The sequence below is a fragment of the Bufo bufo genome, chromosome 5 (genome assembly GCF_905171765.1).
Source record: "Bufo bufo chromosome 5, aBufBuf1.1, whole genome shotgun sequence".
NCBI lineage: Eukaryota > Metazoa > Chordata > Amphibia > Anura > Bufonidae > Bufo > Bufo bufo.
In genome coordinates, this window is record NC_053393.1 from 47,905,009 (window position 1) to 47,922,398 (window position 17,390).

The following is a 17,390-nucleotide window of genomic DNA, read 5'->3' on the forward strand; positions in this document are numbered from 1 at the left end:
GAGCGGCGTGGGAGGAGGTATGAATCTTCTGTTTAGAGAAGCAGGCTGCGGGCACTAGTCCAAAACTCTTCATTCCTGGAGAACCCCTTTAAAGCAATTTTCTAGTCTCTCATTGGTTGCTGGATGCACATGGAGGTGACTAGGAGCAGCACACCATATGTGCAGAGTCTGCGCTCCTGAACATAGATGCCCAATGGCATAGGTAGGTTTAGCGTAGGACCTGCCTGACCCGAGACCTCCTTGGCGCTGGGTAGGCGGGCACAGATGTGTTTTGATCAAAATATATTGGCTAAGAGTTTCAGATTTTATTACATCAGAGTGAGGGCTTAGTCCATATATAATGCTTGCATCTATTTTGTTAGTGCACTTATCTTTTTTTGTCGCCAGCGACATCCACATATTTATTTATTACATCGTGCAGGACATTTTAATTTTTTTTATATCTTTTTTTCTGTACTATATGCTTGAGGGAGTAGCACCTTCAAGTGCGAATGCGCTCCTATTGTATCTTGGGAGTAGCATTCCTGTGCACTTTTGCCCTTCCCATCAAACAAGCTGCCCAGGGTAAGGTCATCAATATCAGATCGGTAAGTGACGCCGTCTCCGATCAGTTGCTGGAAACAATACAGCGGACTGAGCCAGAAGCAGAAAGCTCCATGCACTATGTAGTGGGCGTGACGTTGTGGTTATATATATATATATATATATACACATATATGAGGTTACGCAGCACGATCAGATTGAGCTTTCTGGCTTCGTCCGCTGTGTTGAATCCGGAGCAAACAGCTCCCGAAAACAGCTGATTGTGGGAGTGCCCGGTCCCTACCAATCAGAAGTCGATGACCTGTCTTGGATATAATTCTTCAATATTCAGGGATTGGGAAAACCCCTAAGGATCTATTCATTGCGGCTACATGTGTCTTTACCCTCATCTGCCCGTGCTCCTGCATCCTATGGTGCAGGGACTGTGAATTCAGCTGCCTCCAGTTTGAGGTCCGCACACGGCTGCCATTTTCTGCCTTACTAGTTCTGACGTACACAACATAGAGCCAGAAGAACAGATGCCCCAGAATTACGGCTCATTCAGACAGCCGTGTTCTGCTTTCTGCATCTGATCCGCAATTCTGCGGATTAGATGTGGGGCCCTTTTATTTCATTCCACGGCTCCGCAAAACAAATAAAACATGTCCTGTACTTGTCAGTGAAAATCAGGAAGTGGCCCCATTGAAGTCTATGGGTCCACAAAAATGCAGAATGCAATCCGTTTTTTTTTGTAGACAGCATACGGCCGTCTGAATGAGCCCTTATTATTACAAGGGGAATGCAAGCAGTTACTATATAGACATGTCAGGAGCGGGGGCAGCTCCTCTTTAACCTGTTAGTGACCACCCATACACCTTTTTATGATGGTCGCTATTTTGCGCTGCACAGTTCTCCTTATAAACGATAATTGCGGAAAAATAAAAAAAAGTTATGGTTCTTGGAATGCAATGAAAAAAATTGCTTGGTCATAAAAGCCCAAAACAGGCTGGTCACTAAGGGGTTAAAGGGCACCTATCATTTTAACAAGCTCCTAAGATGTTATAGTGACAAACCAGAAGTTTTGATCGGTGGGGCCCAAGTTCTGACTGAGATCCCCCTCCAATCTATAAAACGGGGGGCAGAAGTTCTTATCATTGAGCGTTGCACAGAACCGGACTGTAGGACCAAGGATGCGCTTTGCTGTTAATCCACATTTATAGTCGCTCTCCAAAGGTCGACAGGACACAGAACTGATGGATCTGTATTAGCCCAAACAAGATGTCTGCTTCCACAGGGATGAGGCAACACATAGATATTAACACAAAAAAACACAGAAAAATATTAAATAAAAGTTAAATATTTTATAGTATTACAGGATGAGAGCATTGCTTTAAGAAAGTGGTCGCCTTGAATTATACACTTTGATGCCATTCTGAAGAGACGATCGTGCATATTTAGTCAGCAGGGCTCCAATGGTCTGCTTCTCCCCGCACAGATCCCTGCAATGAAAACCAAAAGTAAGAACATAAACCGGAGAAAATTTATAGTCAATGGCCAAAGCAACATTACAGTCTACAGCAATGTCCCATGTTCATATGTGCTCGCATTATTGAGAAAACTGAAGCTTTAATGTATGCAAATGAGCCTCTAGGAGCAACGGGGGCGTAACCGCTACACCTAGAGGCTCTGCTCTCTCTACAACTGACGCACCCTCCGCACTTTAATAGACAAGACCAGGAGTGATGACATTTTCATTCAGAGCCTCTAGGTGTAACGGCAACTCCCCCGTTGCTCCTAGAGGCTCATATGCATACATTAAGGGTCCATTCACACGTCCGTAGTGTATTGCGAATCCGCAATACACCCGGCCGTCACCCCCATAGAACTGCCTATTCTTGTCCGCAATTGAAGACAAGAATAGATGTTCTATTTTTATCCAAAGCCACGGACCGGAAAATCGGGGCCCCATAGAGAATGAATGAGTCCGCACCCGTTCCGCAGAATTTCGGAACGTGTGCGGACACATTCACGGACGTGTGAATGGACCCTAAAGCTTCAGTTTTCTCAGCAATGTGGCCACATATGAACATGGGACCAACACAGATGCCTTCAGCTGCCAAGCGCACATGCAACAGGTCAGCCAGTGTCATAGGTACAAAACTGCTGACAGATTCCCTTTAACAGCTTCCTGCACAATGCTATACATTTCTGGCACAGGTAGGAAGTCCTATGTTCAGGCTCGGGAGCTGCACCCATGTCCTTACATGCATGGCCAAGTGTAATGTCAAGGATCAAAAATCACTCCTGTCCTCCGCGTTTTACCCATTAGATGCCACAGATGATAGCGACAGGGCACCTAAGGGTGTAAACAAAGAGCATAGACTCCATTTATTACCCCATAGTCATGCTGAGCAATGCAATTGTGGAATCCCAAAAGTTTACTATGGCCGCCAGAGGCAAAAAAAATATACAATGCAACAGCACTCTGCAAATCAAATAAAGTACAATAATGCCAAAATAATAGAAAGTATTCTGGTGCAAATGCTACGCTAATAAATTTGAGATGCTTGGCAGATCATTTTGTACAAAATTATTTGGGCCCGTCTGCCAAACGTCAAGGCGATCTCAGTAAGACGTGAACCTAACACTAAATACCACATTAACTGGTGCTATACTGGCCTCCATTACATTCAGGGAATGCTATGGCCGCCAGGGTCCTAACAACTGAAAAGTCAGTCACCTAAATAACAATGTAATGGTTGGTAGAAGAAGTTGTGAATCTACTCTTGGCTTTAGTTAAAAAAAAAAAACTGCACGTGTTAATCCAGCCTTAGGGCCAGTTCAGTTTTTTGGGTGCTGATTTTGGAGCATTTCTGCCTGAAAATCAGCTCCAAAAAATGCCTTAACACAGACTCCCATTCACTTCAAAGGGAAGCAGCATTTACTTTTTTTTTATTTTGATATAAATAGGAAGCAGAAATAGCAGCCCCATGTAAGTCCATGCATTTTCGTTCTCCACGTGTTTTTTGGTGTAGCTCCACTTCAAAAACCTAAAGCTGAAAATTCAGCTTTGTATTGAAGTAAACAACCATTTGTTAAAAACAGCATTAAAAAACACATTGGAAAAAAAAAAAAAACAGGTTCTGTGCTGATTTTTTTAAGCGTGTTTTTCAAAATCAATCATGTGAACTGGCCCTAAGGGCCCCTACATGCCGAGAATTTTCTGGTTTTCCATCACTAAAAAAGCAATGAAAACTTCAAAATAACATGCGTTTTTACGTGTTTTTTGCTATATTTTTTAAGAGGCTGGGTGGGAGGAGCTTATGTACGTGGTCTGGACTGGTTTACATGGTGAAAATGGGTCAGGAGAGTCCCAAATGAAAAAAGCACAAGAAAGATGTAAAAGTGAGCAACTACATAAGCTTATCTGAAAAAAAAAAAAAAAAAACAATAATCCAGAAAACCTTTTTAAATTATTTATAATGAAAAGTTCTGTAACTTAGAAAAGTATTTTCTAATTTAATGTTCTCACCCTGTTCGAGATCTTTGCTTGCTGTCAGTGAATGGGTCTTGTTTACATCCAGTGCTTTATAATCCTTCTTTCCATGTAAATGTTTAAATTGATTGGATAATGTGTTCATGTTATTTTGTACAATGTCATTTGTGCTTCTTATTGCCAATCATGTAGCAGTAGAGGAACCGCTGTATAATCGTCCATCCCTGCTCCCGGAATGGGACAGGCTATGTTTCAGTTGTACATTGTCAATTGGAGGGGTATTAAAATCTCAGCCAATTATAGCATATCCACAGAATATGTTGTATATGTCTGAGGGCTGCAGGTCTCAGAGGTGGAAAAGGGTTCTCTCTCCAGAACGGGGGTTTCCCGTTCCACCCCAGTTGCAATAGGTGGCCAGGTTTACAGTGAATCCCTATGGCTTCTATGGAGGTTAAGGTCCATTCACACGTCCGCAAGTTGCGGATCCGCAAAACACGGACACCGGCCATGTGTGTTCCGCATTTTGTGGACCGCACATGGCCGTCACTTTAATAGAAATGCATTTTCTTGTCCTTGTCTGCGGACAAGAATAGGACATGTTCTATTTTTTGCGGAACAGAAGTGCGGATTTGGATAGCACACTGTGTGCTGTCCACATCTTTTCCGGCCCCATTGAAAATGAATGGGTCCGGATCAGTTCCGCAACGGATCCATTTTGCGAATGGACCCTTATGGAAACTGCATAGCACAGTGGCTCTACTGCTTCTGTAAACCCAGCCATCTTTCACAGCCTGGATGCAGTGGCCAGCAAAGTGAGGTGAGATGGGACAGGGTGGGTATATCTCTTTAAATAAGAGTTCCTGCCCAGGACTATTGAGCTGATGCACCGTCCCCTTCCACAGAACTACTTACTGTATATATGGTGAAATATCAGCTTCTGTCCACTTCTCTCTCATAGTGAAAAGTGAGTTGAACCTCTCCTGAGTGTTTTCGGGTAGGTCCTCTGTCTTCAGAAGAAAGATGGTCTCAGGTCGGGAGGTTCGATCCACCAAGGCAAGTCCCTAAAGTAAAAGAGATGCTTTAAAGGGAAACTGTCGCCATGAAAAAGCAGTGTAATCTGCCAGTAGCATGTTATAGATCAGGAGGAGCAGAGCAGATTGCTATATGGGGGGAGATTTATCAGGACTTTTTGTGCCGGTCTTGACATCCCCTGCACTGACGGAGGACGTGCCTAATTTATGACGAGGAGTCCATTATCCTAACCAGAAATGTACGATAACTCAGAGCCGACGTAGATTTCTTTCTCCATTTACGCCAGAAAACTGGCGTAAATAAACATAATCTTGTTGGTGTCTGGTCACGCCCCCGTCACACCCCTTTTTAGAAAAGTGGCAAGGATGGCGAAAAAGGAGTCGCACCTGCGAATTTTTAACGCCACTTTTCAGGCATAAATGGAATGATAAATCTCCCCCGTAGTAAAATGGGAAAAGATTCAGTAAAACTTGAAATTTATACTCTTAAATTCTTCCTTTTCTGAGCTTTGAGGTCCCATCGGTGACTGACAGCTATCTCTGTATACATACCCATAGAGGTCAGGCTGTCAATAACTGATGGAGCCGCCTACTTGACTTTAAAGCCCAGAATAAGCAGGAATTTAAATGTATAAATTACAAGTTATACTGAATGCAGCGCCACCACAAGGGAAAACAATGTTACTGCACCAATAAAAAAAAAAAATCCATCATAGTAATAAAAGACAATACGGGCTTACTTTTAGCTGATCCAGCCTGGAGGTCATGCCTTCAGGAACACTCTGCTGCCAGACTTCCTTAAACTCCGAAAGATTAAATTTCACAGCGTTCTGGAGCAGCATCTGAGCGGTGGCCCTGCAGATTTTATCTTCATCTAATGCAAAGAAAACTTCTTCTGAAAATATGAAAACAAGAGACATGACTGAACACTTTAGAATCCCCAGATTTTAAGATTTCTCATATCCTGCCTGTCTAAAGTGTTCATTTATTTTTTAATAACTGGAATTTCGGTATCTCAGACCAATTTCTCATCCATATGCGTATAAGAGAAAACCCAAAAACCCAGAAGGAAAAGCAGAGAACATTCAAACTTCAGGCAAATGTTGTCCTCGATTGGATTTGAACCCAGAACCCCACCAAAAGAACCGAGCCAACATATCAACCCCTTAAAGAGGACCTGTCCCCTCTCCTGACAGGCCTGTTTTAATAGCTTCATGCATTCCCCATGTAATAACAATTCTGGAGCCTCTATTCTTATGTCTGTATGTTGTACTGTTCCTTTATTATTTCTACTAGAAGTTATGAATGAATTGCTAGCAGTCTGCAGTAAGGGTACAGAGGGGAGGTAACCAGTTGGGGGGTGTACCTACATAGTCTGAAAATGGCAGCACTGATTGGATAGAGTGAGTCTGTGCAGGGACACACCCCCAACTGGTTACCTCCCCTCTATATCCTTACTGCAGGCTGCTAGCAATTCATTCATAACTTCTAGCAGGAATAATAAAGGAATGGCACACCATACAGACATACGAATAGATGCTCCAGAATTGTTACTACTTGGGAAATGCATGAAAGGACACATTAAAGGGAACCTGTCACCGGGATTTTGGGTATAGAGCTGAGGACATGGTTTGCTAGATGGCCGCTAGCACATCCGCAATACCCAGTCCCCATAGCTCTGTGTGCTTTTATTGTGTATAAAAAACAATTTGATACATATGCAAATTAACCTGAGATGAGTCAGAGCTTGAAAATATGACTCTTCTCTGGTCACACAAGTAAAGATATGACTCTTTTATGTTAATTTGCATATGTATCAAATCGGGTTTTTTACACAATAAAAGCACACAGAGCTATGGGGACTGGGTATTGCGGATGTACTAGCGGCCATCTAGCAACCCATGTCCCCAGCTCTATACACAAAATCCCAGTGACAGGTTCCCTTTAAGGACCCATTTTTCCCTCCCTGCCTTCAAAAAGCCATATGTTTTTTTATTTTTTTGTTCACATAGCCAGAGGAGGCCAGGGCAAGTTAGACATTTTAATGGCACCATTTAACCCATCATACAATGTAATGTAATTGTAAAAAGGGGAAACAAATTATTTGTTGGATGAAATTCATAAAAATAAAATATCCCCATATTCGTAAGTCACAAGGAGCATATACTAATGCTATTTTAGAGATAATACAACCGAATCCGATCAAAACGGATGCAGCCGGTTGTAATATCAGAACTGAAGCGTTTTTGCTGATCCATGACAGATCCAGCAAGAACGCTAGTGTGAAAGTAGCCTAAAGTTGGTACAAACCCATAAGGGATCCAACATTTTGTTTCAAAGGTTTTTATTATTTAAAAGGTAGTAAAACAAAGTGTATGAAGTTGGTATTGCTGTAATCGTACTGACCCACAGATTAATCTCATCACGTCTTTTTAGTGCACACTGAACGCTGTTAAAAACAATCCCAAAAAAACATGGCAGAATTAAAAAAAAAAAATTTGGGTTGGTGTTTAACATCCAGTTTGCTATGGCAGGCCTGGGAGCCTTCACAAAGCCCCGGGCTGCTATTGCAAAGGATCGGAAACCTGCAGTCTCTGATTGGAGAACTGAGGGAGCCCCTTACCCCTGTCTAACCCCTCAGATGCCACATTGCTATTGATAGCAGCATCTGAAGGGTTAACCCTGTACTGGAGTTATCACCACTCCCAGTCATAGTGACTAGGTGTCAGCTGTATTGCACAGCTAATGAACATGTTTAACATTCAAAACTCTTAGGCTGGGTTCACACGAGCGGATGCCGTGCGTGGCATCCGCTCCGTGAAAGAGTGCCAAGACCCGATGCAGAGTGCAGAGGCACGGAGCATTAACATGACTGATAATGCTCCGTGCCTCTCTGTGACCTCTTTACTACGAAATCACAGAGAGATAAAGTTGTCACTGTGATTTCATAGTAAAGAGGTCACAGAGAGGCACGGAGCATTATCAGTCATGTTAATGCTCAGTGCCTCTGCGGTCTGCATCGGGTCTTGGCACTCTTTCACGGAGCGGATGCCACGCACGGCATCCGCTCGTGTGAACCCAGCCTTACAGTTTAGGAAAATGCACATGGGAAGTTGAGTCACAGAGTACATACATTATGCCTATCATATCACAGCTTTTATTATTTTCCAGAGCTGCACTCCCTATTCTGCTGGTGCAGTCACTGTGTACATACATTACTTATCCTGTACTTATCCTGAGTTACATCCTGTATTATACTCCAGAGCATTTTTCTTAAATGATTGCAACTGAAAATTCATCTTCTGTTATACGTGACATATCAAAGAAATGTAATACAACCTGAGGTAACAACGTGCTCGTCTCCAGTACGGTTTTTACAAACTTACTGTACTTTCAGGCTACATGCACACAACAGTAAAAAACGGACATGTGATGGATTTTTTTTTAACGGCCATCACATGTCTGTTTTAAAACCAATGGTAGTCTATGGGGTTATTCACACGGCAGTTTTTTTGATGGCCAGTGAATAACGGACATCAAAAAATACAACATGTTATACCTTGTCTGTTTTTCACTAACCGACTGCCCCCCATACAATTGAATGGGTCCATTTTATGTCCGTAACTCAGAAAGGCATTGGTGAAAAAAACATCCGTTACAAATGGACAGTTTATCCGTTTTTAACAGACGGTTTTTTTCACTGTCATGTGCCTTAGGCTATGGCCACACAAGGCTAATTTTCTGCAGTGGCAAAATCCACATATGCTGCGTGCAGATTTGTAGCAGATTTTACTATGGAATATCAATGGATTTTACTCTGTGCACTGGAAAGGGTGAACTCCACAGCAGAAATCGACAGTATAAGGAGATTTTTGTGAAACTCACCTGTAAAATCTTTTTCTCGTCTTTTCCATAGGGGGACACAGACCATGGGTATAGCTTAGAGGTATTAGTAGGAGGGACACTATGCAAATACAAAAGAGAGCTCCTCCTCCTCGGGCTATACCGCCAGGCTCCACCAGGAGGAACTCAGGCGTTGCACAAGCAGTAGGAGAAGGAGCAAGAAAAAACAATGGAAGCCATCGGACCAAGCCATAAGGTCCAACCATAAACAGAAACTGAATTGAAGACCCCTCCTGCAACAGGCAGAATGGGTGGGAGCTGTGTCCCCCAATGGAAAAGACGAGAAAAAGATTTTACAGGCGAGTTTCACAAAAATCTCCTTTTCTCGTACTTTTTTCCATTGGGGGACACAGACCATGGGACGTCCTAAAGCAGTCCATGGGGTGGGAAAAAATATCAGCACCGCCAGGAGGAACGTCCAACGGTCAAACAGGAACCACAGCCTGCAAAACCCTGCGGCCAAAGACCGCATCAGCCGAAGCCAGTGAATGCAACTGATAAAAATTTGTAAAGGTATGTAAGGACGACCAGGTGGCCACCTTACACAGCTGAGACGCAGAGGCACGATTGCGTCTTGCCCAGGAAGCCCCCACCGCCCTAGTGGAGTGAGCGGTAATCCTAGCCGGGGGAACTCTACCACAAGCGCGATAAGCCGCGGAAATAGCCGAGCAGATCCAGAGCGCCATGAACGGCGGACGGAAGCAGTAGCCGCGAGATACACCTTCAGGGCCCGTACGACATCTAGGGAATGCAGAGTACGTTCCTTGGGGTTAGCCGGAGAAGGGCAAAAGGAAGGCAGGACAAGATCCTCATTAAGGTGGAAGGGGGAGACCACCTTGGGCAAAAAGGAGGGGACCGGACGGAGCACAACCTTATCCTGGTGGAAAAGCCAGAAAGGCTCCTGACAGGAAAGAGCGGCCAGCTCCGACACCAGTCTGATTTAAAAGCTTGTGATGGGATTTGAACTCACAGCTTCTGCATCATATCCCAGAACTTTAATCACTACGCTATGTAGCTGTATTAGAAGTTATGGTCACAAGGAAGACCACTTTCCAGGTGAGAACCGTCAGAGAGACCTCCCTCAAAGGCTCGAAGGGGGCCGACTGCAGAGCGCGCAGGACGAAATTGAGATCCCAAGGAGACAAAGGGGGAACATACGGGGGAACCGAATGTGCCACCCCCTGAAGAAAGGTCTTCACCGGACCCATAAGAGCAAGGGACCTCTAAAAAAAAAGACGGCCAGCGCCGAAACCTGACCTTACAGGGAACTAAGCGACAGTCCCTGCTCAAGCTCAGACTGAAGAAAAGACAGTACCATCAGGATGGAAAAGCGAAGGGGAGGGAACCCCGAACTCTCACAAAAGGACAGGAAGGCCTTCCAGGTACGATAGTAAATCCGGGAGGAAGAAGACTTCCTCGCTCTGATCATGGTCCTAATCACTGAATCCGAGAACCCCCTCTTCTTCAGGATGGCGGTTTCAACAGCCACACCGTTAAACGAAGAGACCGTAAATTCTGGTGGAAGAGCGGGCCCTGAGACAGCAGGTGCTGTCCGTCGGAAAGAGGCCATGGGGCGTCCGCCAGCATCCGAGCCACGTCCAAAAACCACTCCGGGGCGATGAGAACGGTCGGGATCCCTTCCGCCTCGATCTTGCGTAGAACCTTTGGTAGGAGAGGAGAAGATAGAGGAGGCTGAAGTCCTGCCACGGAGACACCTGCGCGTCCATCCATACGCCTTCGGATCTCGGGCACAAGCCAGGAACACTAGGAGCTTGTTGTTGAACCTGGACGCCATTAAGTCCACATCCGGACGGCCCCATCTGTGGCAGATTTCTTTGAACACTTCTGGATGCAGAGACCACTCGCCTGGATCCACCTTGTTGCGGCTTAGAAAGTCCGCTGTCCAGTTGTCCACTCCTGGAATGTAAACTGCTGACAACACCGGAACGTGCGTCTCCGCCCACGTCAGAATTCTCGTCACCTCCTGCATCACCATCCGGCTGCGGGTCCCGACCTGATGGTTGATGTAGGCCACGGCCGTGGCATTGTCCGATTGAATCCTCACTGGGAGGCCCGCAAGGAGAGGGGTCCAATGGGAGAGAGAGAGAGAGTCAGAGAGAGAGAGAGAGAGAGAGAGAGAGAGAGAGAGAGCGGAAAATCGCCCTCAGTTCCAGAATGTTGATTGGAAGGTGAGACTCTGCCGCCGACCAAATCCCTTGAACCGTGCGAGACTGGAGAACGCCGCCCCAACCCAGGAGGCTGGCATCGGTGGTGATGATCGTCCAGGAGCATGGGAGAAAGGATCTCCCCGACCTCAGGTTTATCGGGGACAGCCACCAAGGGAGAGCTGCCCGAACCCGCTGAGACAAGCAGACGCTATCGTCCAGACCCCGAGAGGTCTTGTCCCAGAGGTAAAGGATCTCCTGTTGCGCCAGGCAAGTGTGAAACTGGGCATATGGAACGGCCTCGAAAGAGGCTACCATAAGACCCAGGACCTGCAGGTATTCCCGTATGGAGAGGCACGGGGAGTGCAGCAGATTCGACACTGCCCCCTGGATCTGGGAGGACTTGAAGGATGGCAGAATACTCTGGCGGCCGAGGTGTCCAAAATCATCCCCCGAAAGGAGAGCTTCTGGGACGGGAAGAGGCAGGAGTTTGGGAAACTTATCAGCCAGCCGAACTGTTCCAGAGTCTGAACAGTGATCCGGATGCTGTCCTCGGCCTGCGGTAGAGAGGGGGCCTTTATCCGGACATCGTCCCGATAGGGCAGCAAAGGAATGCCCCTTGTACGAAGAAGCGCCATGAGCGGTCCAGGACCTTGGTAAGGACCCGAGGGGTGGTCGCCAACCCGAAGGAAGGGCGACAAACTGACAGTGTCGACCCCTAATGGCGAAGCGCAGGAATCGTTGGTGAGATTCCGCGATCGGGACATGCAGAGAGGCTTAGGAGCAGCAGGGCGAGCTGACTGGGCCCTCTAGTGTCGGGAAGGCTGGTTTAAAGGAAGGCCTTTTTGCGGACGACCTGAGACCCCCGGCGGAGGAAGCAGGCGACGGCCTACCAGATGAGAAACAGCAAAAGGCATGCAGAGATGAACTCGTCTAGCTGATCCCCATAAGGTCTGGAAACCCCAAAGGGGAGATTAGCGAGGGAACGCTTGGTGGAGGCGTCGGCGTCCCACACCTTTAATCAGATCTCTTCGCGCTGAGTGACAGAGATGGCCAGCCTGCGGGCAAAGAGGGAAACAATGTCCCTAGAAGCCTCGCAAAGAATCTTAGAAGCCTGAGACATCTGGAGAATCAACACCAGTGTGTCAGTAGCCGCATCTAGTTCCGCCAGTTCCTGGTGGTGGCGCTGTAACCACACCGAGAGAGCACTGGCTACCCCTGCTGGGTGAAAGGTAGGTCGCAGGGACGCGCCTGCTAGTGAAAAAAGGACCTGGAAAGAGAGTCTATGCGTCTGTCTACAGCATCCTGCAAAGAGGAACTGTCCAAGACAGGGAGGGCCATATAATTGGCTAATCCGGCCACCGGAGGATCCACCTTAGGGGGAGGAGACACCTCTCCTCGCCGTCAGCAGGGAAAGGATAAAGTATATTCATGCGCTGGGTGGTCGAGAACCTTATTAAGACGACCCTAGGCCCTGGATATGACCGCGGAAAAATCCCTCATGGACCGGGAACACGGCAGTTTCCGACTCCCTGGACGGAAAAAGGGGGGAACTCCTGACCAGTGAAAGGAGGAGAATCCCCTTGGAGAATAAAAGGTGTCTCGGACAGTCGCCACTAAGTCAGCCACCATGGTGGAGAGCTTAGGCGAGGGGTCCCGCTCCATGACCTGGTCCGAGCCGGAAATTAAGGCAGGGATGCAGGTAATACTTATCTGCTCCTGCAGATCTTCTCCCTCGACTCCAGGACCAGCAGGGATGCACCTCTTCAGGCTTCTGACTCCTTGCCCAGGAGTGCAGTGCTCTGGTGGAGGGTGGCAGCAGGTGACCCAGAGGCTGGTGGGATACCGGAGCTGCAGGTCGAGCCCGGATCCACTTGTCTTCTTTGGGGGGCAATGGAGGCAGCCAGGCAGCGTCCAAGGACGGCGGCGGGCACTCCACGGGGGACCAGGAAGGCGCCATGCCGACCTGTGTCCCCATCTAGAAAGAAAATAACAAACCGGAGTAGAGATAGTGATCGTGTCAACCTCCTTCACTGGACACTAAGCAAAGACTGAGTTCCTCCTGGTGGAGTCGGGGGGTATATCCCGAGGAGGAGGAGCTCTTTCATTTGCATAGTGTCCCTCCTACTAATACATCTAAGCTATACCCCATGGTCTGTGTCCCCCAATGGAAAAAAGTACGAGAATTTTTTTTTTAGATATGCACAGCAGGTCAATTCACGCTTCAGACTTTTTCCCATGTGTGGATGAGATTCTATAAAATCTCACCCACTTTGCTGGTACTATGATACCCCGTGTAGTTTCTTCCCCTAAGGGCCCTTGCACACGACCGTATGCCCTCCGAGATATGCAGTCCATGAGCGGACCATATGTCCCAGAGCGGCATTGATCGTGCGCACGGGAGCACACAGCATTATAGATTACAATGATGCTGTGGACGTCGGGCCGAAGGCAGGGCTATTGTCCCGCACTCATAAGATCATATGAGTGCGGGACAATAGCCCCGTGGGCGGCCCGACGTGCACAGCATCATTGTAATCTATAATGCTGTGTGCTCCCGTGGGCACAATCAATGCCGCTCCAGGACATATGGCTCGCTCACGGACCGCATATCTCGGAGGCCATACGGTCGTATGCAAGGGGCCTAACTCTGTGGCAGAAAATCCACAGCGTATGTGTGAACATAACCGTAGCGGATCTGTGAAATAGTGCTCTGTGACTGACAGACATATGCTCGTAATTATGGAAAAACGCACAGTCGCTCTTACCTCCCTCAGAAAACCTTCTCCCGTAACAGTCCAAGCAGTGCTCAATCATCTCTCTAACAGGAGGAGGAACAGGATTAGTACAGGACAGGAGCAGCAAATCACAGCAGTCACTTACGCTAACCCTACAGTACATTTATTGGTTTTCTTCAGCAGAATTTGGCTATTCTTAAAGGGGTTGTGTCACTTCAGCAAATGGCATTTATTGTGTAGAGAAAGTTAATACAAGGCACTTACTAATGTACTGTGATTGCCCATATTGCCTCCTTTGCTGGCTGGATTTATTTTTCCATCACATTATACACTGCTCGTTTTCCATAATTACGACTACCCTGTAATCCAGCGGTGGTGGTCGCGCTTGCACACTATAGGAAAAAGCAGCGGCCTCTTTGGTGAGCGGGACCGTGGGAGCACACATAAGCCAATGTTTTTTCCTTTAGTGTGCAAGCATGACCACCGCTGATGGATTGCAGGGTGGTCGTAACCATAGAAACAAGCAGGGTATAATGTGATGAAAAAATGAACCCAGCCAGGAAAGGAAGCAATATGGAAAATCACAATACATTAGTAATTGCCTTGTATTAACTTTCTCTACATGATAAATGCCACTTGCTGAAGTGACACAACCCTTTTAACGTTCTCTACATTATAAATGCCATTTGCTGACATGAGACAACCCCTTTTAAGCACAGCGGAAATGGGTGGCCCCTGTCCGCTGATTCCCGTGTGCCTCAGGCTCTATTTCTATGGGAGTTATAGAAAGAGCTGAGCGCTGCTTGCCTTGAACTCAACGGAGGAAATGTTAAGTAGAGGCGGACCACCCAGGACACCCGTTCTTTCATTAGGTGACGATATATTGTGTTGATGTGCCTTTAACGCTTAAAGGGAACCTGTCACCGGGATTTTGGGTATAGAGCTGAGGACATGGGTTGCTAGATGGCCACTAGCACATCCGCAATACCCAGTCCCCATAGCTCTGTGTGCTTTTATTGTGTAAAAAAAACGATTTGATACATATGCAAATGAACCTGAGATGAGTCCTGTACCTGAGATGAGTCAGGGACAGGACTCCTCTCAGGTTAATTTGCATATGTATCAAATCGGTTTTTATACACAATAAAAGCACACAGAGCTATGGGGACTGGGTATTGCGGATGTGCTAGTGGCCATCTAGCAACCCATGTCCTCAGCTCTATACACAAAATCCCGGTGACAGGTTCCCTTTAAAAGGGTTGTCCAGGATTGGAAACACCTGCCTGCTTTATTCTGTATAACAGCACCCACAATACCAGACACAACCTTCAGACAGGTGTGGCACTGGTTTTGGCAAAAAGCAGCCATGTTCTTCTAATACTGCACAACCCCTCTAAACAGTAACCGTCATGTCATAAAATCATTAACATGTCAGTGATTTGACTGCACTCTGCCCCTCTGATTTTGCAAACAGTAGGGGGTATCAGTACCCAGACACCATCTAACGTGTCACAAGTTTTATGAAACCATTAATATGAGAAGTTTTAGGTACCATTTAGTATGGAAATACCCATTTAGCTGCCCATTAATACCCCTTCAAGCTACCCAAGAGGTTCTTGGCTGCTGGGAGCCCCCAGATTTTTTGATATGGGGGCAGGAAAATCTCTGTGTAAAATTATAAGAGGCCACCTAAAGAATTCATTGGCATCATAAGTGATTGAAGTGTTCTGTGGCATCTGTGTTGGTCCCACGTTCATATGTGTCCACATTGCTGAGAAAATGATGTTTTATTATATGCAAATGAGCCTCTAGGAGCAACGGGGGTGTTGCCATTACACCTAGAGGCTCTGCTCTCTCCGCCACTGCTGTGCCCTCTGCACTTTTATTGACAGGGCCGAGCAGGGGAAACATCCTAATTCCTGGCCCTGTCAAAGTGCAGAAGACGTAGAAGTTGCAGAGAGAGCAGAGCCTCTAGGTGTAATGGTAACGCCCCCGTTGCTCCTAGAGGCTCATTTTCATATATTGAAACATCATTTTCTCAGCAATGCGGGCGCATATGAACATGGGACCAACACAGATGCCTTCAGCTGCCAAGTGCACATGTAACAGATCAGCCAGTGTCATAGGTACAAAACTGCTGACAGATGCCCTTTAAATTTCTGCCTACAGCAGACATCCCCTCTGTAGGCATATCACTGTAAGTCCATATGTGCCCATTCACACTCAAACGTTACAGTTCAATCTCTTACTCTGGCTCTAGAGGTCGTAGCTCTTCACGACACACTTTCAGAGGTACTTGGCTGAAGGACCACGATTCAGAGTCCAATAACTGGGTGATGTGATTCAGAAGCTTCATTTCATAATCAAAGTCCAGAAGTCTCCAAAATCCTGGAAGATGATCAGATGAGAGAAGAATTCAACAAGTCACCTATGGACAGTCCCAAGTCATGCTACAGACACAAGGCATTACCTTTAACATTGCATGCGTGTATGACTTTCAGGTGGTCCATTAATTCTTCATAGCTTGCTTGAATCTGATCCAGGAGGTCATCTGTTGTATACTAGAACCATAGAAAGGAGCAACATGCTGGTTCACACAGATAAGAGGCGATATCGGACACAAATGTCTTCCCACTAAGATCATTTAAAGAGGACCTTTCACCGCTCCTGACATGCTTATTTAAATCGCTTCATGCATTCCCCATGTAATAACAATTCTGGAAAATCTATTCGTATGACTATGTTGTACCACTCCTTTATTATTTCTACTAGAAGTTATGAATTAATTCCTAGCAGTCTGCAGTAAGGGTACAGAGGGGAGGTAACCAGTTGGGGGCGTGTCCCTGCACAAACTGACTCTGTCCAATCAGTGCTGCCATTTTCAGACTGTGCAGAGACACCCCCCAACAGGGTTACCTCCCCTCTGTACCCTTACTGCAGACTGCTAGCAATTATTCATTACTTCTAGTAGAAATAATAAAGGAACGGCACAACATGGAGCCATAAGAATAGATGCTCCAGAATTGTTATTACATGGGGAATGCATGAAGCTATTAAACCAGGAATGTCAGGAGAGGGGACAGGTCCTCTAAGGTTTTTTTACATTCCAAAATTAATAACGTGGGCTCCACTCCCTCCTTCAGACATGCAGCCTTCATAAACTATACGCCCTTATTATGTAGGTAAGCTTGTACCTGCATAGGGAAGATCTCTAGGATCACTGCTCTGTCCCCTATTCATATAAATGTCTGCCTGATTGAATGCATCAGAGCTCTTGGGGTTAAACATGGCATTGTAAGGGTTAAAAAGGCCCTCAAACAACAGATAACATTTAGGGCTCACTCACAGTCATACTGCACGTCTAGGAAACCTATAACCTATATATCAGGAAACCTATAACACCCCTTCATAAAGTGGAGACACCAAAACCTTTTACAAAAATTGTATAAACCTTAAAAATGTTATAATGTCCGCCCATTGCTTGCTATAAGCCCATACTACACACGGCATTCTTGCGATTTTATATTGGGGTGCA

At 46.3% G+C, this 17,390-nt stretch overlaps 1 protein-coding gene across 2 annotated transcripts in view; it reads right to left on the bottom strand.

Moving 5' to 3' along the window:
• Positions 1-1,894: 1,894 nt before the first annotated feature.
• The window catches only part of DSCC1 (DNA replication and sister chromatid cohesion 1), a 32,139-nt gene continuing 16,643 nt past the window's right edge, over positions 1,895-17,390 (bottom strand). For both annotated transcript variants that reach the window (XM_040432009.1, XM_040432010.1), the window contains exons 5-10: positions 16,326-16,416; positions 16,105-16,243; positions 13,886-13,938; positions 5,790-5,944; positions 4,931-5,079; positions 1,895-2,021 (exon numbers count right to left, since the gene is read on the bottom strand). In XM_040432009.1, the coding sequence (XP_040287943.1) occupies positions 1,913-2,021; positions 4,931-5,079; positions 5,790-5,944; positions 13,886-13,938; positions 16,105-16,243; positions 16,326-16,416 (696 nt within the window). In that variant the 3' untranslated portion in view covers positions 1,895-1,912. The remainder of the gene's footprint in view (positions 2,022-4,930; positions 5,080-5,789; positions 5,945-13,885; positions 13,939-16,104; positions 16,244-16,325; positions 16,417-17,390) is intronic.